Consider the following 23118-nt stretch of genomic DNA (forward strand, 5'->3'; position numbering starts at 1 on the left):
ATGTGCATACTATCCATGCTGAATTCTATGTGATAGTAGTAATTAATACTATTTAGGACAGATAGCGTGGATAGTATGCACATTGGGACGCAGGGTCTCTTTCTCTGTCCTTCATCGCACTTTGGAAGACGAGTTCAATAGAATCAGTGCAGATGTACAGTCCACCTGTAGATGTCGCTCTGACAAACATCACACAGTATTCCGGAGCTCAAGCGCTTGTCTTCGGAATCGGCACTCGTTGATTGTACATGTGGACTGGACACATGCTGCAAGATATCCATTCACAGAGTGAGTATACTGAAGATCCATGCTGTGTCTGTTAACCTAGCGAGCTGACTGTCAGATAGCGGGATTGTGGAATTATATGCGCATTCGGTACCAAAACGTTTTCTACACAAACGCTGTAAACGCATACTGTACGTTGCCTAAAAATGCTGTCTAGGTAGTTGCTATGTAGGTTTTGTGACACAGCCAAATATCAAGCGTTCAAAAAGATGTCGCGAAGGAGCCGCTGATACTTTACAGTAGCTGTGTTCATCACTTTTTTCCACTAACATCACTTTTAAGAACGGATTGCTTATCGTTGTTCATCTGTGTAGTCATTGTGGTGAAATTATTACTTAACGTTGCTTGGTTTATTTTAAGAAACTCAAAAGTTTACGCTAAAGATTTGACATCGTGCCAGAGCTGAAAGCTCTAGATAATGATATTTGACTTTCATTAAAAATACATTCCGTTTCTGAATAAGCACTTGCTGTGTGATTTACTTGTGCACATAATGAGGGCGTTATTAAAGTTTGTAAGATATAATTTGCGCACTCAACCTGAGAATGAACTCTGGCTCTTCTTAAAGTACAACAATAACTGATGTCAAGCTGAGAATTTCCCCAGACTAAGTCAGAGAGCCTTGGAATTTCAGTCAATAGAACTAATTACAAAAACACCCAGAGGGAAAGAACTACACAACAAGGGCCGAGTTAATTAAAGACACAATGAAGGAAAGAAAACTTACTTTAGCCATTGACAAGGCTGATTTTTTTAAACCGTACTGGCAATCTCTCAGGCCTTTTCAAGTCCAAAACTCATTCCCTCAATCCCATTCATTCATTTAGTTGTGATGAAGGTAATTGTGAGGTGTTTACCCTCAGAGTCACCTTTCAAGTGTGCTTAATGCAACTTAATGATAGTAGTTATACAGGATGTTCCATTTATATGGATACACCGGGTGGGCCATTTATATGGATACACCTTAATAAAATGGGAATGGTTGGTGATATTAACGTCCTGTTTTTTTGCACTTTAGTATCTTGAAAAGTTTGCCCCCTCACATATACTAATGTGCCACAAACAGGACGTTAATATCACCAACCATTCCCATTTTATTAAGGTGTATCCATATAAATGGCCCACCCTGTAGTGATTGCATCTGTTTCATACATATTACACACAATGGAGAAATTAAAAATAACAGGACTGGTCGTTTTACAATCAGTGGGGACAGTTTTCTGGCTTCAAAAATGACAAAGAGCATCATTAAAGTAGTAGTCAATAGGACTTGGATGTCATATTCTAATTATCTGATTTATTTTCAGTTAGAATGAATCCAATCTGGTTTTGGATTTTGAAAGTTCTGTTGACATAAACCTTAAATAATGCAATGTGGTTTACATATTTGTTAACATTCTGCAACGTTCAAAACCGGAGAAAGTCACCGTTTTAAAAAAAGCGGATATGTACACTACCAGTCAAAAGTTTTTTAACTGTAAGATTTTTGATGTTTTTTAAAGAAGTCTCTTCTGTTCACCAAGACTGCTTTTATTTGACCCAAAGTACAGCAAAACAGTACAATTTTGAAATATTTTTACTATTTAAAATAACAGTTTTCTATTTGAATATATATTAAAATGTAATTTATTCCTGTGATTTCAAAGCAGGTTTTTTAGTGTCATCACTCCAGTCATATGATCCTTCAGAAATCATTCTTATAATCTAATTTGTTGCTAAAAAAACTTTTAATATTATTATTATTATGTTGAAAACATCTGAGTATTTTTCAGGTTTCTTTGATGAATAGAACATTTAAAAAGAGCAACATTTATCTGAAATAGAAATCTTTTGTATCATTATAAATTTCTTAAGCATCCGTTTAAAGCATCCTTGCTAAATAAAAGTATTATTTTTTTATAATCTTTCTATTCCTCAAAGAATCTTGAAAAATTGTACTCAAATGTTTAATAATTTTTTTTTTGAGCAGCAAATCAGAATATTAGAATGATTTCTGAAGGATCATGTGACTGAAGTAATGATGCCGAAAATTCAGCTTTGATCACACTCACAGGAATAAACTACATTTGAAAATATATTCAAATAGAAAACAGTTTTTTTAAATATTTATAAATCTTTAAAAATGCTACAGTTTTTGCTGTACTTTGGATCAAATAAATGCAGGCTTGGTGAGCAGAAGAGCCTTCTTAGAAAAATAAAAAAATAAACACAGTGCCCTCCACTAATATTGGCACCCTTGGTAAATAAGAGCAAAGGTGACTGTGAAAATAAATCTGCATTGTTTATCCTTTAGATCTTTAATTCGAAAATTTCACAAAATTCTAACCATTCCTTTAAGTAAAATGATGGAAACTGAGGGGGAAATCTCATTGCGAAAAAAATGTTTTTCTCTAGTTCACGTTGGCCACAAATATTGGCACCCCAAGAAATTTGTCTGAGTAAAATATCTCTGAAGTATATATTCCCATTGATATTAAAACTTTTTTAGCACACTGTTCCACAGGATTATAAACATGAAGAAAAAAAGGCCAAATTCCCTTAATCATCCATCACAAGGAATAAAACCAAAGAATGTAGTTCTGAAGTTTGTTGAGCTTACAAAATAGAAAGTGGCTGTAAGGAAAGAGCTAAAGCATTGAAAATCCCCATTCCCACCATTAGGGCAATAATTAAGAAGTTCAAATCAACTAAAGATGTTTCAAATCTGCCTAGAAGAGGACGTGTGTCTATATCATCCTAATGCACAATAAGTAGGAGATTTTGAGGGGCCAAAGACTCTCCAAGGATCACAGGTGGAGAATTGTTGAGTCTTGAGGTCAGAACGCCTTAAATAAAATGATCAAACAGCCCATCACATACATACATCACCACATGTTGTTTAAAGATTTTCAAGAAAAATCCTCCTGGCTCACCCAAAAACACACTCCAGCATATTCACTTGTCAGACATGATTGGAACTTCAAACAGGACTGGCTTCTATGGTCAGATGAAACTAAAAATGGGCTTTTTGGCAGCTAACCCTAACGCTTTAGCTAACAGCTAAAGCATTTGGTGCAGACAGGGATAAAAATGCCCCATGTCTGTGGTTAAAAATACTGCTGGGTCTTTAATGCTGTGGGCCTATTTTTCTGCCGGAGGTCCTGGACATCTTGTTTAGATACATGGCTTCATGGATTCTATCAAATACCAGCAGATAAAAAATCAAAACCTGACCGCCTCTGTTGGGAAACTTATAAAGTTATATCCAAAACAAACATCAAAATCAACACAAAATTGGGTCACTGAGCACAGAATGAAGCTTCTACCATAGCCATACCAGTTCCCTGACCTGAACCCTGTATAGAAACTGAAGAGAAGAAGCATCAACATGAAGCTGGGAAGAGAGAATCTAGAGAGATTCTGTTACAAGGAATGGTTTCTGATCTCTTGTCAGGCGTTCTCCAAACTCATTAGACATTGTTGGAGAAAATTCAGAACTGAGTTTTCTTGGGAAAAGGATGTTGCAATAATTGGGTTCCAATAATAGTGGACTAGAGAAAATGTAGAGAAAAAGGTTTATTTCATAATGAGATTTCCCTCCCAGGTTCTGTTGTTTTACTTTAATGACAGGTTATTTTGTGAGTTTTTGGAATGAAAGATCAAAAGGATAAACAATGCAGATTTATTTTCACAGTCACCTTTGCTCATATTTACCAAGGGTGCCAATATTAGTGGAGGGCACTGTATATATTTTTTATTTTGTATTTTTTTTAAGAAGGCTCTTCTGCTCACCAAGCCTGCATTTATTTGATCCAAAGTACAGCAAAAACTGTAGCATTTTGAAAGATTTATAAATATTTAAAATAACTGTTTTCCATTTGAATATATTTTAAAATGTAGTTTATTCCTGTGAGTGTGATCAAAGCTGAATTTTCGGCATCATTACTTCAGTCACATGATCCTTCAGAAATCATTCTAATATTCTGATTTGCTGCTCAAAACAATTATTATTAAACATTTTGACTGGTAGTGTATTTCAAATCAATTTTTGTATTTTCCACTGACTAGTTTAAACATACCCGCATTCATAAGATATTAGCATGTAAATGTATTTTTTACAAAATGTATTTATTAAACTAAAATGACTTCAAAATAATTAGAATAAAATGAGTCATACAGACAAATTCTATGGTACATTTATGAGGCTTTTGTAGCTGGAAAAGAAAAAAATGAAAAAAATTACCAGAATAATTCTTCAAATCATCTCTTTTTGTGTTCCACTAAAAATGTAAAGTTTTTAGTGCTGTCAAAATGGATTAATCACAATAAATCGCACCCAAAATAAAGTTTGTGTTTACATAATATGTGTGTGTGTGTTGTGTATATTTATAATACACACACATGTAAATATTTCCTAAATATATACATGTATGTGTATTTATGTAAACGATCATATTTCCGATGCGATTAATTGTGATTAATCGCGATTATTCGATTTGACATCACTAAAAGTTATGCAGGTTTAACATAGTATGAGGGTAAATAAATTATATAATATATATAATATACAAAATGCAATAAATAATTAAGAGTTACATTTTGTTTTTGTTTAGGTGCACTGCTACCTTAAAGGAAAAGTTTACCTCAAAATGAAAATGTATTGAAATTTAACTAACCCTCAGGCCATCCAATATGTAGATGAATTTGTTTCTCCATTAAAAAACAGATTTGGAGAAATTTGCCATTACATCACTTGCTCACCGATGGATCCAGTGAATGCTATATTTCTCCAAATCTGTTTCCGATGAAGAAACCTCTTTGATGGCCTTAGGGTAAGTACATTTCCAGCAAATTTTTGTTTTGGGTGAACTATTTTTAAGGCCCACCTGCTTGAGTTTGTGAGTTTCTGGCACAATCTTTTTGACAGCACTCTACTTTCATCAATAGTGTTGTGGGTGTCAGGTTGGATTAGACCCTTTTAGTTGCTGCGTTGATCCATTTTGGCAGAGTGTTAGGGATACACTTCTCTACCTGCATTGATCTGTTACTCTCAGCAAGATTGATCCAAGTAATGACATTTTGCACTGTGTGTTCAGTAAATAATTCTATATTTATCTTGCATATAAAGCTTAAAGTGGTGTCCTCTCAACCATTGCTGTCATAAACAGCCCGGATAATATATCTACTTCAGAACAAGATACAACAATCAATTAAATTCTTTTTCTGCTCTTAAAGCTTGAAGCGTTTTAGTTTATCATTTAAATGACAAGTTTGCCAAAACTTAAGCTGTTCCCTTGTGGAAAAATAAGTACACTTTAGTGTATTTTTAAAAGAGTACTTATTACAGAAAGAACTTAATGTGATGTTTTTGGACACTGGAATTGGAATTGCGTCATTCCGTGTCAAATCAACCAAATTTCAAAAACTTCTCTGGCTCAATTTTTTTTTTTTTTTTTTTTTTTTTTTTTGAAGAAAGATAGACATGTATAGTGATGAAAGCCAAAATATTAAATGCCATGGATGAATATTTAGTGAGTAATCTAATATTTTGTAGAGTGGGGTTAAAATGGCAATTTTCATCTGAGATTCAAAGTTAAATTATAAGGGCGTAAAAATGCCTTTAGAAAGATCTTTGTTGCATTATATGCAAATGTTGATCATTCAAAAATGGGGAAACAGCACTTTTCAAGTTTTTTCTTCAAAGTTTGCATGCCTATAACTCAAGAAGTATTAAAGATATCTTATTGCCCTTTTAAATATTGGTTCTTAACAGACTTTCCTTCTGGCATATTCATTTATAAGACCCTATGTTTTTCGGTTCCAGAGATATTGGATTTTTAATATGGCTCCAGGAGTAAACCATTAAAGTCAAAACTACTGCATTGAACATACCTGTCGGAGTGCCATAAATATTCCTTTTTCTAAAGTTTGCATGTCTATAACTCAAGAAGTATTAAAAATATTGCATGATGCATGATTCTAGTTGTTAAGAATTTTTTTTAGAATCTTGATTTTCAAGGGCCTACATCATTCAGTTATAGAGATATAGGGAACTCAATGTGGCTTCATGTCCAGATTGTTGAATATTACCCATTTTCAGTGGTCGAAAACCAAATGTTGCTCACAGAAGCTGTTAAAATGAACAAAATTCCTTCTTCCAAATATATGTAAGACCGATTCAAATATAGAATCTTATGAATAGACTACAGAGAGCAAGGAAATGTGCCTCAATTTGACCAATTGAGTGAACGTTTATTTCTCAGACTGGTATGTTCTGTGCAATTGATTTGATAGAGGGAAACAAGATACAATTCTAGTTTCAACATTATTTCTTCCTCAGATATTGTTCTTTTAATAAAAGAAGAATCAACTGTATCAAAGTAACCAACATTTCGTTTTCAAGTACTAAAAATGTGTAATATTCAATAATCTGGATTCCCAAATCTCTGGGACTGAATGATGTAGGGCCTTAAAAATAAGCTTCCAAAAGAAAAGTTTATTACCAACAAGAATCTAAAATCATACTGGGATAGCTTTAATACTTCTGGTGTTATATGCACGAAAAACTTTGGAAAAAGAATATTAAAATTAGGGTTGCACGATAAATCGCATGCGATTGTCATGCGTATCTTATCAGTAAAGCAGGTTCTGTTATCAGTAGTAAATCTCCATCACGTGCATTCAGATGGCGCGGCATTTAAAATACAGAGCCGTATATCACTGAAAAGCTACGCAATATCTCGTTCAAAATCGAATGCGATTCATCCGCAATTTTGAACATGATATTTTAAATGCCGTGCCATCTAAACGCATATGATGGAGATTTACTACTAATCACATAACCAGCTTTACTGATGAGATACGCATGACAATCGCATGCGATTTATCGTGCAGCCCTAATTAATATTAATACAGTATATTACCAATGCTGTAGCTTTAACAGAAGAAAACAATATACATTTCTAGTTTTATTGTTATTTGTTCTGCAGACATTTCTCTTTTAAAGAAAAGTAGAATCATGTTTTTGCAAACTGACCCACATTTCGTTTTTTTTGACCACTAAAAATATGTACACTTGAATGACTTACTCCTGGAAGCCATATTAAAATATTAGTATCTCTGGAACTGATTCATAGGGCCTTAAAAATGCACAGTTCTGGCCTTCTGAAGCAAATCAATGCATTTGTGTAAGAAAAATATCCATATTTAAAACTTTATAAATGGTAATCATAGCTTACACTGTCGTACTTGCATTCACGAGAGAGTGGCGTTCCAGCGGAAGACATAGGACGATTGCTTAGTGACCAAGCAAAAATACAAAAGTGGCGGTCAATGTTGTGTTGAAAAAGTTGCCCAGTATTAAACTTTTGAATGAAAGCAACATCACACTTGCAAATGTGTGCTGTTGTCTTTTCTTTTTTGAAGCAGGAGTCTGAGGTTCTTGGGCTGAAAATGCTGAGTAAGAGTAAGACTAGAGACCCTGTAAGGTAAACTAGTAACCTATTAAAGGGGCAGAGCATAGATATGTAATATAGGGAAAAGTTAGTGTTCACAGGACAACGAGTTCATTTAGAAAAGACGGTGAGTAATCTGATACTGCTAATAGCTGAACATTTCTTCCATTTCTTTGTTTTTGATGTATTTTAAACACTTTAAATGGTCTGTAGTGTTTTAGTTTTCCGTGCATCTCTTTATTTGTCATAAAAGAAAACTCTTGTTTTGATTAGAATGTCTAATTAGTCAGGTATTCACTTTACAGAAGCCTTTTCTGTTGTTTTTTTAATACTGTATATGTTTTTCTTTGTTTTCCTCTACAGTTGATGAATCCAGCTTATTATAAACACAAGCATGGATGAATTCGCTCCATTAGATTGCCTTTTGCCTTCAGGTATTTATTCATTGTGAACTCATTTAAAAGTCTGAATGCATTTATTCTTACCCATGCATGCATTAACACTTTGTCCTGGAGAACATAAGCATAGTCAATAAATATATCACAGCTCAAATGCAGTTGCACTTTAAATTGGCCACTTTGCATGTTCACAGTTATTACAATGTGTCATGTAATAAAATCAGTGTTTTTTAATTCACTATGGCTAGGAATAAGATGGAATGGTTTCCTATGTCCATCATTTCTGTATTTCTTATGCATCTCCACAGTGTTTATTCAGGTGTAATTATTTCTTTTTAATCATTTACTCGGTTTGCACAGATGAGACTACGCCAACACGGGCATATTGATGATGCCAAATGTCTGTTTTGCATATTTTATCACACAACATGGGTTTCTGAGTGCATTTTATTAGAGCTCTACATATAGTATTGGTATAATAAATTAACCTAAAACTTGTTTGCTTAAGCGAAAAGTCAGGAACTATTAAAACCAGCCAGATTAACACGCTACTTTATTTCAAAGGTCAGGCAATGCTGGCTTAGGCGATTTACTTTTTTAACTGGATGGTAGAAGCAATTTTGCAATAATCTAATGAGCCCAGTCAAGTTGGCTTTCTGCAAAGATGGATAACAGCCCCCCATGCAATAACTGAACAAAAAAAGCCCCATTTCTACCAATCAGAGAGCAAGCCTACAGCAAAATAATAGATGTGTTCTGGAGGAATTTTTTTGCTCAAAATTATATCCCTGTCTGGGCAGGTGCTCCATAAATGCATGACCAGAACATAAGTAATCAGGCTCTAATGATTGGCCAAGAATTGCAGCCATGCTTTCAATGTGTCTGAGGCCGCCTGTGGTCATTACTGTAATGAATGCATTCACAACGACTAACATATCAGCTTTTGTCCTGGTGTTATCTTCCCTGGAAATTCTCACCGCTAAGGTGATGAAGAAGGTTCACAGGCAAACAGCTATACCACTTTTGTGTTGTACTTCACCACAAGTATTTGTGGTATGTCTTATTCACAAACTGCAAACCATGCTCTTTACCCATACATAAAAAAACATATCACTTTGCCAAATGTGACCCTGGACCACAAAACCAGTCATAAGGTTAAATTTTACAAAACTGAGATGTATACATTACATGAATGCTAAATAAACTTTCTATTGATATATGGTTTGTTAGGATAGGACAATATTTGGCCGAGATACATCTATTTGAAAATCTGGAATCTGAGGGTGCAAAAAAATCAAAGTACTGAGAAAATCACCTTTAAAGTTGTCCAAATTAAGTTCTTAACAATGCACATTACTAATTAAAAATTACATTTTGATATATTTATAGTAGGAATTTTACAAAAAATCTTCATGGAACACGATCTTTACTTAATTTCCTAATGATTTTTGGCATAAAAGAAAAATCAATAATTTTGACCCATACCATGTGTTTTTGGCTATTGCTACAAACATACCCCAGCGACTTAAGACTGGTTTTGTGGTCCAGGGTCACAAATGATTTCAGTTATTTCAAGTCCTTGCAGCCTAAAACAGCAAAATAACCAAAACCCACAATGATACTGGCCAAACAAATAAATACAGTAAGCAAACAGATAAAAACAGCAGATTATTCCCATGTTTTTTTCTCTCAAAATTATGTTTTATTATGTACAGAAAGCACATACTCAATTTAGTTTCACGTTGTGGCCGCATGACCACCTTGTGCATGCATTATTTTCCAGTAATTCGATGGCCCGTTGTTAGTTATTTCTTACTTACAGTATTTGTGTCTTTCGTTTCTCTGAGTGTCTATTTACACTAAGTGCAAGTAGCCCACCTTGTTGGCAAAGGCTATTTAAACTAGCTCTGCCAACCAGACATAGGTGGGCGAAGCAAACATTACAGAAGATGTGTGTTATAAGAAAGAGGTATCTTTTGATGCGAGCAACCCGAGTTTGAATCCGCCTTTTGCCGAACATATTCTTCTCTCTTTTTCCATCACGTATGAGATCAGAAATACATTTATTTTTAATAAAAGTGAAGGAAATATATAAAAAATGGAAATAAAGTGCTTTGAGGGGATTTAATAAAAAAGTGTTTGTTGGTTAGGGTTAGATGTGTAGGGAAGGCTTTATGATCCCAAAATAGTCTCACATAGCCAGACCTTCAGACTGACGGCAGAAGGTCTGGGAACCTTGGCCACTTTCAGGCCATATGACTGACAGGAAATGCAACCAATCACGTTTCGTTTTGTGCCGCGTCATGTTTAGGGCCGTGGAAATGATGCCACAATAACAGATTGGTGTGTAAAACTCTCAGACATGTTTTAAAGGGGTCATCGGATGCCCATTTTCCACAAGTTGATATGATTCTTTAGGGTCTTAATGAGAAGTCTATAACATACTTTGGTTAAAATTTCTCAATGGTAGTGTAAATGATCAGCCATAATGTTTACTTTAGCTGCATTCAGCCGTTTTTAGTGGCAGACTTGCACATTATTAAGAAAGGCAATTTGCAAAGATGCATAAAAAGTCGGAGTTGGACTGTTTTAGCTCGTTGAGGGCGGGTCTAAGGTAAGGCGCTCATGTCAATCAACTATCATGGGAATGGCCTCTGTCTGTGTGTCGTCACACCGACAAGAAGCTGAGAATGACCTGATTTTAAAAAGGGGATATTTCATTTTTAAAGATTAAAAAAATACCACTCGATGGATTTGTATCATTGTAAGGTGGTTGTGTACACAAACTGCCAACACACACTAATGTTCAAACATGTAAAAGTGAGTTTTGCATCCGATGACCCCTTTAAATATTGTATGCTGCAAACTTTAAATTTTTCACATACTTTTGAAAATACAGTGTTTAGTTGATCCTAATAAGGATTTGGTAATTTTTTTCTGAAATTATCACAATTTGTTACGATTAATTCCACCTAACATTAAAATAGAATGTCATCTTTTTTATGACTAAAGGTGATTATCATTGATAGAAATATTACTGATGTCTCTAGGAAATTTTATTTTTTTTCCCCTAAAATATTTAACCATTGACTATAACCATTCAACATTATAGTATAATTGAGAGCTATGAGTTTGAACATTTATTAAACTTAAAAAATAACAACTTCTAAGGAGCTTCTGTCACAAAGATGCATTATTTGTGCATGTAAACATATTTGGCAGTGATTTTTATATTTTCAGTTTAATTTGATTTTTTTTTTTTTTTAGGTAATTTTAGTTTTAGTATTTTTTGTGTGATTTACATTTGTGTTTTTTAATTAATAATAATTATGAATTGATATGTTCAAAGTTAATTTTATGTTTTAAATAATTCTATTTATTTTTAATTTACATATATTTAGATAGTTATCTCAGTACTTCAGCTAAAAACTTATTTTATTTCAGTTAGTTGCCAAAACAACATTTAAAATTTCTGTAAGTTTTCTAAGTTTATTTTTGTTCATTTTGTTCATATTTAGTTAACAAACCATACATCAATGGAAAGCTTATTTATTTAGCTTTCAGATCATATATAAATCTCAATTTACCAAAAAATGACTGGTTTGTTGCCACTATCGCAAAATCAACATTTTTTTTTTTAAATAAGGATCTTAACTCTGTAGTTTTTTTCCTCCTGCCATAGAGCTTTACTTTAGAACTGGTATTAGAGTACTTGCTGTACTTAATTTCAATATTACATTTTCCCATAAGGTCCTCATACTCAAGAGACTTCAAGACAAAAGACTCACGAGAAAAAAAAAATAGATAAGACTTGTGTGATCTTACACTTCTCTGAAATGTTCTATATAGCCCTTCAGTAAACTGAAGAGTGAAGACACGGCCCAGATTTTTGACCCAGTCCAAAAATACGCCATTCTCGATTTTCATGTCTCAGCATGTGATATCATACATATTCAGAAAATTTATATTTAATCGAAGGTTGTTTAGAATAAGAAATTGCGTTTCATGTCCTATTCATTCCAATTTGTGAACTAATCAAACCCAGCTTGTTTATGTGTTGAATTGCAAATTTGTTGTATCCTAATGAACAGCAAGCTCTCAGCTAATTTGGTATATGATAATTTCTGTGTATTTCAATTGATAGCTCCCAAAGAAAATATTCAAATGTGGAAAACGTCCTTGGTGCCCTGCTGAAAGTGTGTGCTGGCAAAAATGTAATTTACGGGAGGAGGAAATCTGTGGCTGAAATGTGACAAACAAATGTAGTACAGCTGTTGCAAAATACAGATGTTGTTTCTACTTGGAGTTGTGTACTTTTCGCCAATTCCAAGGGTGTTGCCATAGCTCTCTATTCATTTATACACTGTATTCGCACTTCAGGACCTTGATATTTCCACAGTCTGTTCTGCAAGATGTGTTCTGTTCACAGCTGAATCAGGATACCTGTGATTTATTCGGAGAGAGTTTTGACACGTACACATTACATTTGCTCATCCTGTGATGTTGGTTATTCTTTTTTTTTTAATAATGTGCACTAAAAAAGTGCATTAATGCTGCATGTCCTTAATGCTGCCAGCATTTATTTGATTTGGCGATGTTAGTCAATTGTAGCATTGCGCAGAATGGAGAAACGTTTGATTAGCTTCATGTTAAAATAACTATAATTAAAAATGTGTGAACAGCTTGGCTCTGAAATGTATCGCAATTAAATGTGTGAACCCATGCATTTGGGACTGTTTGGAGCACTGAGATGCTTTACAGAAAATTGTCTTGAAATATTAAAAATACAAAATTATAGAGGAGCTGCATTACATTTTCTTCCGTACAGTGTTTCAGACTGTATAGTTGGATTAGGATGTGACAGAAAGTAACTTATAAGTTCAGCTTTATAGGGTTTGTCTCCAACAAAAAAGGAATAAGATTTTGCTAAAAAAAAAAATGAAGTGAAAGATTTTTTAAAGAATAGCGTAACATTTAAGCACACCATTTCTCATTACTGCCTTTTATTCGTTTATTTGATTGATTGAGTGTTTCATTCATTCATTCATTCATCCAAAAAAAAAAAAGATTTTTCAAACAATTTTTTTCATAACACCCAATTTCTCATTACTGTCTTTAATTCGTGCATTAATTCATTCATCCAAATAAGAAATCATTTTGAAATGTTTAGGATTTTTTCATAACATTTAAGCACCCCATTTGTCATTACTGTCTTTTATTTGTGCATTCATTCATGCATTCATGCATTCATTAATTCATTCATCTAAATAAGAAATTTAATTCGTGCATTAATTCATTCATTCAAATAAGAAATCATTTTGAAATTTTGAAATATTTAATATTTTCATTACTGTCTTTTATTTGTGCATTCATTCATTCATGCGTTCATTCGTTCATTCATTCATTCATTCATCCAAATAAGAAATAATTTAGAAATATTTAAGATTTTTTCATAACATTTAAGCACCCCATTTCTTATTACTGTCTTTCATTTGTGCATTCATTCATTCATTCATCCCAATATTTTTTTTTTAATATTTAAGATTTGTTCGTAACATTTAAGCACCCATTTCTCATTACTCTTTTATTTGTTTATTTGATTCATTAATTTATTCATCTAAAAAGGAGGTTTTTTAAATCTTATTTGGATGAATGAATGAATGACTAAAAGACAGTAATGAGAAATTGGTTGTTTAAGTGTTATGAATAATTCTTACAACTTTGAAAAATCTTTTTCATATAACATTTAAGCACCCCATTTCTCATTACTGTCTTTTCATTCATTGATTCAAAAATCTTTTGCATAACACTTCACACCATTTCTCATTACTGTCTTTCGTTCATGCATTCATTCATTTACCCAAATAGAGAGATTTTTGAAAGATTTTTTTCATAACATTTAAGCATCCCATTTCTTATTACTTTTATTTATTTATTTGATTCATTAATTCATCTAAATAAGAAATAACTCTTTCAAAAATCTTTCTTATAGGGTGAATGAATAAAAGATTGAAAATAAAAGAAAATGGGGTGATTAAGTGTTTATTATTTTTCATAACATTTAAGCACCCCATTTCTCAATACTCTATTTTCATTCATTCAACCAAATAAGAAAGTTTTTTTTAAAGATTTATGCTTTTTTCATAACATTTAAAAATCTAATTTCTCATTACTGTCTTTTATTTGATTGATTGATTGATTGATTGATTGATTGATTCATTCATTCATTCATTCATTCATTCATTCATTCATTCATTCATTCATTCATTCATTCATTCATTCATTCATTCATTCATTCATTCATTCATTCATTCATTCATTCATTCATTCATTCATCTTAATAAGAAAATTTTGAAATCTTTCTAATAGGGTGAATGAATGAATCAAGGAATAAAAGACAGTAATAAGAAATGGGGTGATTAAGTGTTTATTCATGTTAATTTGTTTTATTCAGTCTTTTATTCATTCATTCACCCTATAGGAAATTGTTTGAAAGATTTAAGATTTTTTATAACATTTAAGCATCCCATTTCTCATTACTGTCTTTTATTTGATTCATTCATTCATCTAAATAAGAAAATTCTTAAGGTTTTCAGAAATCTTTCTTATAGGGTGAATGAATAAATGAACCACCCCATTTCTCATTACTGTCTTTTCATTCTTTCATTTATTTATTCATTTATTCATCCATAGATTTATGAAATATTTTTATTTTTTTACATTTAGGCATCCTATTTCTCATTACTGTCTTTTATTCATTTCTTTAAGACAGTAATGAGAAATGGGGTGATTAAGTGTTTATTCATAACAGTTAATCGCCACATTTCTCATTACTGTCTTTTATTCATTTATTCACCCTATAAGAAAGATTTAAGATTTTTTTTCATAACATTTAAAAACCCAGTTTCTCATTACCGTCTTTTCATTCATTCATTCAAACAAGAGAGATTTAGGCCTATATAAGATGTATTTATTTATTCATAACATTTAAGCATCCCATTTATCATTACTGTCATTTATTCATTTTTTTGATTGATTCATTCATGCATTCATCTAAATGAGAAAATTCTTTTCTTTCAGAAATCTTTCTTATAGGGTGATTGAATGAATGAATGAATGAATGAATGAATGAATGAATGCGTGAATGAATAAAAACAGTAATGAGAAATTAGGTGATGTGGTGTTATGAATAACTCTTACATCTTAAAAAAAACTGTTTCTTAAGCACCCCATTTCTCATTACGTTCGTTCGTTCGTTCGTTCGTCCGTCCGTTCGTTCGTTCGTTCGTTCGTTCATTCATCCAAATAAGAAAGATTTTTTAAAGATTTTTTCATAACACTTAAGCATCCCATTTCTCATTACTGCCTATTGTTTGTGCATTCATTCATTCATTCATCCAAATAAGAAAGATTTTTTTAAAGATTTTTTCATAACATTTAAGCATCCATTTCTGTTATTTGTTTATTTGATTGATTGAACGAGTCATTGATTCATTCATCCATTTGTCCAAAAAAATCAAGATTTTTATTTTTTAAGTTTTTTAGAACATTTAAGCATCCAGTTTCTCATTGCTGTAATTTATTCTTTCTTTTTTCTTTCTTTCTTTCTTTCTGCTGTTTATATATTATGGGAGCTCATGCATTGTGGTAGAGTGTTTTGTTCTTTACAGACTAACTGATTTTCTGTAGTATTACCAAGAATAAAAGTGATCTTCTACATTTAATATGTTAAATAATGTCTGTATCTGAAATTGCTTTTTTAATATCACACGGTTTGCTTTACATTGCTGCACATAAAGTACATCTAGCAGTTGTGGAAAAACCATCAGAATTTGTGTTTAGGCAATTACCAATAGCATTAGCCTCTATTATCACAGTTATTACTCTTGCTGTTTTCATTAGCTGCTTCTATTTAGAGCTGCATCTCACCAGATGAAACCAAATATTACATTGTGTTTTTCTCATTTTCACACTGTAAATGGCAGGACTGAGACTGCATTGTAACCACAGGATGCTGTTGAAATATAGCTGCCCATTAATGTTCACTTTCGGTGTGTTTCTTATGTTCTTTCACCAGGAAAACAGAGGATTTGCTTGGTTATCCTAAATCAGCCGATAGATGAGCGGTACTTCCATGTGCTGTGGAGTAAAGGTATTGATTTTGTGATGAATATCACACATCGGCCTATGATTTGATGCATGTCTGTACTTGTCTGGCTTTGCTTGTGCAGTAGAACTCTCTGGAAAAGGTCGGACAGGCCTAATTGGTGATATATAAGACCATATATGCTATAAAGCCACTATAACCCATAATGCATTAGTCATCTTTTCGATCCCACACTGGATGAGCTATGATTGCATAACTCTTCTGTTTTCTATTTGTCTTTATAGTGCTGTTTGCTTTCAGGTACCTTTATTTGTTGTTCCCAACCAATTTTCAATTGCAGCCTGAATTACGGCACTTGTAGAATTGTAGATCATGACTAGTTATAGGTTGTGTCTCAAATGGTGCAATGTACTATAAACTACGCGGTCAGAACCATTGAAGATTGTCAGTGTGCACCAGTGTTGTTTTTATTTACCAAAATGAAAGCTATTAAAAATTACTTTTGTTAATTATAATGAAGCTGAACTAAAATATAAATATTCAGTCTTGAAAAAACTATGAAAAATCTAACCTAAAATATTTATTAAGTATTAAATACAATTTTTAATATTTAAAAAAAATATATATATAAAAAGTGTACTAAAATAACAGTGCATAAGCATGTTAATTGGGATGCACCTACAATGTGGTTTTTTTTCAGAGCTGCCTGTTAATTAAAAATGTAATCAAATTAATTCAGTCATATGCTATCTAATTATTCAAGTTCATTTTATATAATCTTTTTTTTTTTTTGGCTGTGAAATGGTCCCAACTAAACTAATTAATTACATTAGACATGACATTGGTGAAGCAGACGAGTAAATAATTTAAAAACATTACTTTTTTTTTCCTTCTACCCAAGGTTTGGGGGCATGATTAATTGCATTCATTTTCCTATTGCATTATGTTTTCATAATTAATTGGACTAAATTTGTGCATTAATTTGATTGCCCTAGTTTCTTTCTTTATAGAATTTTTAGGACTATCAAAGCCCTTACATTAGTGCAGTAAGTCAAGAAAATACTTTTTTTTAATTTTATGAAATTTTTCTGACTCTTTACTTCAGTGGTTGCTGGTTTGTATTTATACAAGCGAGAGTTTGTCAACTATTGCACTAGCTTTTGTTGGTTTCATAAGTTGATCTCATTTAAAAACTCTTGAGCGTACAATTCCTCTGCCCTTGCATCAGCGATACTGTGCATTTTTCATGTGGCTGTGCTCTGGAGGCAAAGCAGGTGGGCGACGAGTGTGTTGCTGGGAGCAGGGTGAACATATCCAGATGGTTTTCCTTGAGGGACCGGGGCAGGGCGCTCCACCCCTCCTCCAGTGAGCCTCAGAAGTGCAGTCCTATGGGCCCGTGGCACCACCAGTGCTCTATAGGACTGGATGATCAAAGACGGCTCTTTGCAGATACTAACACATTTTTGGATGCTTTTCAAAAGTGCCTCTAAAAGTTCACTTCTTTCTTTTTCTAGTTGTGTGATTAGTAGTGAATTTAGAGCCACAAACAGTTTGTGCGCCTCAACCACAGCGAAAGTGACTTACTAGTGGGAAAATGCATGCTATAGGCCCTAGACATCAATGCCATGCTTGCAGTAGGTGCCATGCTTGGTTTAAAAAATGTACCTGTGGGAACTTTTTCAAAAGATGAGAGATCGAAAAACAAGCTAAAACGGCATGCTTGCAATTCCGTTTTTTCGTCACATTCAGATATTGCCTTATTTTAAAACATCACGGAGCATTAGATTTATAGCGCCACTCAAGGGACATTTCAAGTCAGAACTGCAGTGTCAGCCCCAAACACCCCCAAAACTTTAGGTTCCCACCACCATGTTTGACAGTGGGGATGGTGTTCTTAGGGTTGAAGGCTTCTCCTTTTTTACGCCAAATGAAGGCTACATCATTGTGGCCAAACAATTACATTTTTGTTTCATCTGACCATAAAACAGAAGACCAGAAGTCTTCTCCTTTCTCCAGATGAGCATTTGCAAAGGCCAAGCTGGCTTTTGTGTGCCTTATCTGGAAAAGTGATGTCCTCCTTGGTCTGCGTCTGTGGAACCCAGCGGTGTGCAGTGTCCGTTGGACTGTCTGCCTTGAGATGTTGCCACCAGCAGAGCCCAGATTCATCAGGATGGCCTTGGTGGTGATCCTTGGATTCTTTTTTAGCTATCTCACTATCCTCCTGGCCAGCACAGGTGTCACATTTGGTTTCCGACCACGGCCCTTTGAGATTTTTCACAGTGCGAAACGTCTTGTATTTTTTAATAATACTTTGCACTGTAGCTTTGGAGAACTTCAAAACATTTAGATATGGTCTTATAGCCCTTTCCTGACTTGTTAGCAGCTACAATGCGCAGCCGCAGGTCCTCAGTGAGCTGTTGAGTTGATTAAAACAGCTGTTCCCAATGAATCAGGGTAATTAGGATGCTTTAGAACAGCTTGGAATATTTGGAATGGTATAGAACTTTGGATTTTCCCATAGACTGTGACAGTTTGCAAAGGGTATGAATAATTTTGGACAAACCACTTTTAGTTCAAATGTAAATAAAAGCTGAGAAATATTTTTTTCCACAATGATGTACATAGGCTTCTCCCAAAAGATAATAAGACGGTGTCATTTCCGGTCAAAAAATAAATAAATAGCTGGTTGAATAAATGTAACTTTAAGTCAGAATTTGCCAGGGGTATGAATAATTTCGGGCTTGACTGTATATGTATATATATGTTTTTTTTTCTTTCTTCTTTTTTTCCTGTGACGGCAAAGTTGAATTTATTGCATAATATTATTGTGGAAACTGACTTTTTTTTGATGAATAGAGAAAAAAAGCTGTTTTTATTTGAAATAGAAATCTTTTGTAACATTATGAATGTCTTTACTGCCACTTATGATCAATTTAAAGCATCCTTACTGAATAAAAGTATTGATTTCCTTCAAAAAAATATGTGATGTATATAAAGCCACAAATTTCCCCTCAAGTATAAAATGTTTATTTTATGTGTCCAACTCAAATTTCTTTTAGGTTTCCTAGCAAAAAAAAAAAAAAAAAAAAACTATGTTATAATTTATTTAAAATACCCTTATTTTATACTAAGTATACTTCAAATCTGTTAACATATTTATTGACATATCACTTAAGACTTATTGTCTTGTTAGGGTTAGGTTTATTGACTGATGAGTATTTCTTTATTGCACAATGCACATTTCTTAATATTATGCCTAAAATTTGTTTTCATATCACTATTACAACGGAATGTGTGCTCACTGTATAATGTCTTTAAAAGCAAGATATCTAAAGTGTATCTGAAGTATGCTTGCAATAGTTCCACTTTAGCACAAATCAAAATACTTAATACTAAATACTAAAATACTTAAAATATCTATAGTTGGACCTCAACACTACTTTTTGCACAATCAAAGATCATTAAGCACAAAATTTGTTGTTCCAATTTAGAAGGCTTTTTAGTATACTAAACAGGTATACTTAAAGTACAAATTAAGCACAAAGTTTTTTAAAGTCTATGTTTTGCTCATCTGCATTTATTTGATGCAAAGAACAGCAAAAACAGTAAAAATTTTTAAATATTTGTACTAATTTTTGGGGGCGTGGGTGAAATTATATGAATGAATACTTTTATTTAGCAAGGATGATTTAAAATTGTTCAAAAGTGATGATAAAGACATTTAGCACCAAATCAGAATATAGAATGATTTCTGAAGGATCATGCGACTTGAGTAATGATGCTAAAAATTCAGCTTTGAAATCACAGGAAAAAATGGCATTTTTAAATATATTCAAATAGCAGTTATTTTAAATAGTAAAAAAAAATCTAAATTGCTGTTTTACTGTACTTTGGATTAATTAAATGCAGGCTTAGTGAGCAAAAGAGACTTCTTTAAAAACATTAAAACACCTATTTGACTTTTGACTGGTAGTGTATTTCAAATCAATTTTAGTAGCTTTTTTCACTAGGGTGTGAACAGTGCAGCAAAGTTTACCTACCAGTCGAAAACCACACCAATCTTATGCGTCTCAGTCAGTTTTTTTACATTTATATTTTTAGACTCATTTTCAGTCAGTCTTTCGTCATATAGCAAACTATGTTGCTTTTACTTTGTAGTGAATGTGAATGAATGTACGAGTCAGCAGTCTTGTTCACCTTATTAGTTCAGCACTATGGCAAAAAGACATGAGCAGAGGCAAAATGTCCTCGCTTACACTCTTAGTTATTGTATGAAAAAGTCTCTTGGCATTCTGCTGACATCATCAGTGATATTCTTCGCATCTGACAATAACTACACTGTCAAAAACTGATTTCTTCACTTACAAAATGACAGTGGACAGTCAGTCTTAAAGATTGAATATGAAAACCAAATCAGATTTGTGGAAGCCATAGTCACCCCATGTAAGCGCCTTTCTCCAACAACGGTGTTTATTGAAGGAAATGCTTCCTGCTTTGATAAAAGCTTGGTGTGTTGAAGAATTGATACTGCCACAGAAATCAGATACAATATAGTATACCATTTCTTTCTTCTGTCCAGAAACCTTTCTTCCAAATATCGTGGTATGTGAAGTAATTATCCCTTCCTCTGTATTGAAAGTGTGAAAGGGCCTCTTTTGTTTGACAGTTTGTTTTGCAATACAGCAATAGCAGTGTTTTGGCAGGGCTCTTTTTTAAGCTTTTTGAGCGTTTTACAATCCTTGAAGTTTTGGGCAATGGACGGATTGTGGGTTTGGGTCGCTTGATAGTGATTTACAGTATTGTGCTTTCAGTCCATATCTGTTAGCTTTGAATCTGTCGGTTTGAACACATAATAGAACAAAAATGGAACAAAAATATTGATTGCTCATCTTGTACACAGATTTTTGTTGAATCAAATGCTTTATAGACTGGGAAATAATGCCACCTGCAAGTGCCATCAAGTAGTAAATAGCATATAGATTTAGCTTACTGGCATTTTTTTAAAAATATGTCCCAGCCAGACATCCTGCTTCAAAGTAAATACAAAATTGTAGTCCTAAATTAAAAGTTTTGCACCCATTCTCCCTCTCAACTCTTTTGAGGATAAAGAAAGCATCTTAAAAGGCGAACTAACCTTCCATTTTGCTCGTTGACCACTCGTCCCTCTTTGATTTACAGAGGCCACAGGCTTCACTTCACTTCCACTGCCAAAAGACATTAAATCAGCGACAGCAAAGTCTGCCTCATCAATATTTGTCCCCCATAAAACACCGGCCGAGTAGCAAAAGTTCATGACAGGAAGAGGAAGCACCGCTGGTGGATTATGAAGTGTTTATTTACAAGGTTATCTGTCCTGCACCAGGGCTTCAGTGAAAGAGCATTCACGAATGATTTACCCCCTCCAGCCTCTCCAGCCGTTGTAATGCTGCCTCACCGCAAGTGAGAATGGCTGATTGTTTACTATTGGAGGATCCACAGTGAACGCTTTTGTAAAGCATTTTATTAGTTGAAAATCAGTTCAGTTCATTTTGATTATAATGACTAACTGGTTTGTTGTTCATTAACAGTATGACCGAAGCCAAAGGTAGTTATTCATAAATTCATAGTCTTTAAAAAAATACCTATGTTTCCATCCAAAGTTGGAATATTGCAAAAAACATTTGCGAATAAAGAACTGTTTCCATCCAGCGGCTCAAAGAGAACAAAAGGTTATGCTGTCCCATCGTGCAAAGTCACGTCACTTTTTTGATCGCATGCAGGAATTTTTTTAATAAATTTGCTGTTTCAATCATACAACAGTGTTTTAGTGATACTTGTGATACTTTAGTAATACTCACGGGCACAGTATGCCTGGAAATAATATTTTATGTCATCAATTGCATTTGGTGTTTGTAATATAAAACAAAGTCTCAGCTTTCAAAATTAGTTTTATAGCAAAATACAAACAATGTGCCTTACAATAATGTGTTTTTTAAGAGAATAAAGTTGAAATACTATAAGAATAAAGTTGAAATTCTATGACAATAAAGCTGAAATACTACGTGAATAAAGTTGAAATACTACAAGAATAAAGCCGAAATACTACGAGAATAAAGTCGAAATACTACAAGAATAAAGTTGAAATACTTTGAGAATAAAGTCAAAATACTACCAGAATAAAGTCAAAATACTACTAGAATAAAGTCAAAATATTTCGAGAATAAAGTCGAAAATACTACGAGAATAAAGTCGAAATACTTTTAAAAATAGTTGAAAATTTTCAAGAATAGTCAAAATACTACGAGAATAAAGTCGAAATACTACAAGAATAAAGTTGAAATACTTTGAGAATAAAGTCAAAATACTACCAGAATAAAGTCAAAATACTACTAGAATAAAGTCAAAATATTTCGAGAATAAAGTCGAAAATACTACGAGAATAAAGTCGAAATACTATTAAAAATAGTTGAAAATTTTCAAGAATAGTCGAAATACTACGAGAATAAAGTCGAAATACTATTAAAAATAGTTGAAAATTTTCAAGAATAGTCGAAATACTACGAGAATAAAGTCTAAATACTACAAGAATAAAGTTGAAATACTACGAGAATCGACTTTATACTCATAGTATTTCAACTTTATTCTCGTAGTATTTCCACTTTATTGTCAATTTCGACTTTATTCTCAAAGTATTTCAACTATATTCTCATAGAATTTCAATTTTATTCTCATAGTATTTCAGAATAAAGTCGAAATACTACGAGAATAAAGTCGAAATACTTTGAGAATCAACTTTATTCTCGTAGTATTTCGACTTTATTCTCGTAGTATTTCAACTTTATTCTCGTAGTATTTCGACTTTATTCTCGTAGTATTTCGACTTTATTCTTAAAGTATTTTGAATATATTCTTATAG

At 33.0% G+C, this 23118-nt stretch overlaps 1 protein-coding gene across 1 annotated transcript in view; it reads left to right on the top strand.

Moving 5' to 3' along the window:
- The first annotated feature begins 227 nt into the window (after positions 1-227).
- Positions 228-23118, top strand: part of tpk1 (thiamin pyrophosphokinase 1) — a 103045-nt gene continuing 80154 nt past the window's right edge. The window contains exons 1-3 of the mRNA XM_073831239.1: positions 228-288; positions 8082-8152; positions 16194-16268. Coding sequence (XP_073687340.1) covers positions 8113-8152; positions 16194-16268 — 115 coding nt within the window. The 5' untranslated portion in view covers positions 228-288; positions 8082-8112. The remainder of the gene's footprint in view (positions 289-8081; positions 8153-16193; positions 16269-23118) is intronic.

The sequence above is a fragment of the Garra rufa genome, chromosome 24 (assembly GCF_049309525.1).
Source record: "Garra rufa chromosome 24, GarRuf1.0, whole genome shotgun sequence".
Lineage (NCBI taxonomy): Eukaryota > Metazoa > Chordata > Actinopteri > Cypriniformes > Cyprinidae > Garra > Garra rufa.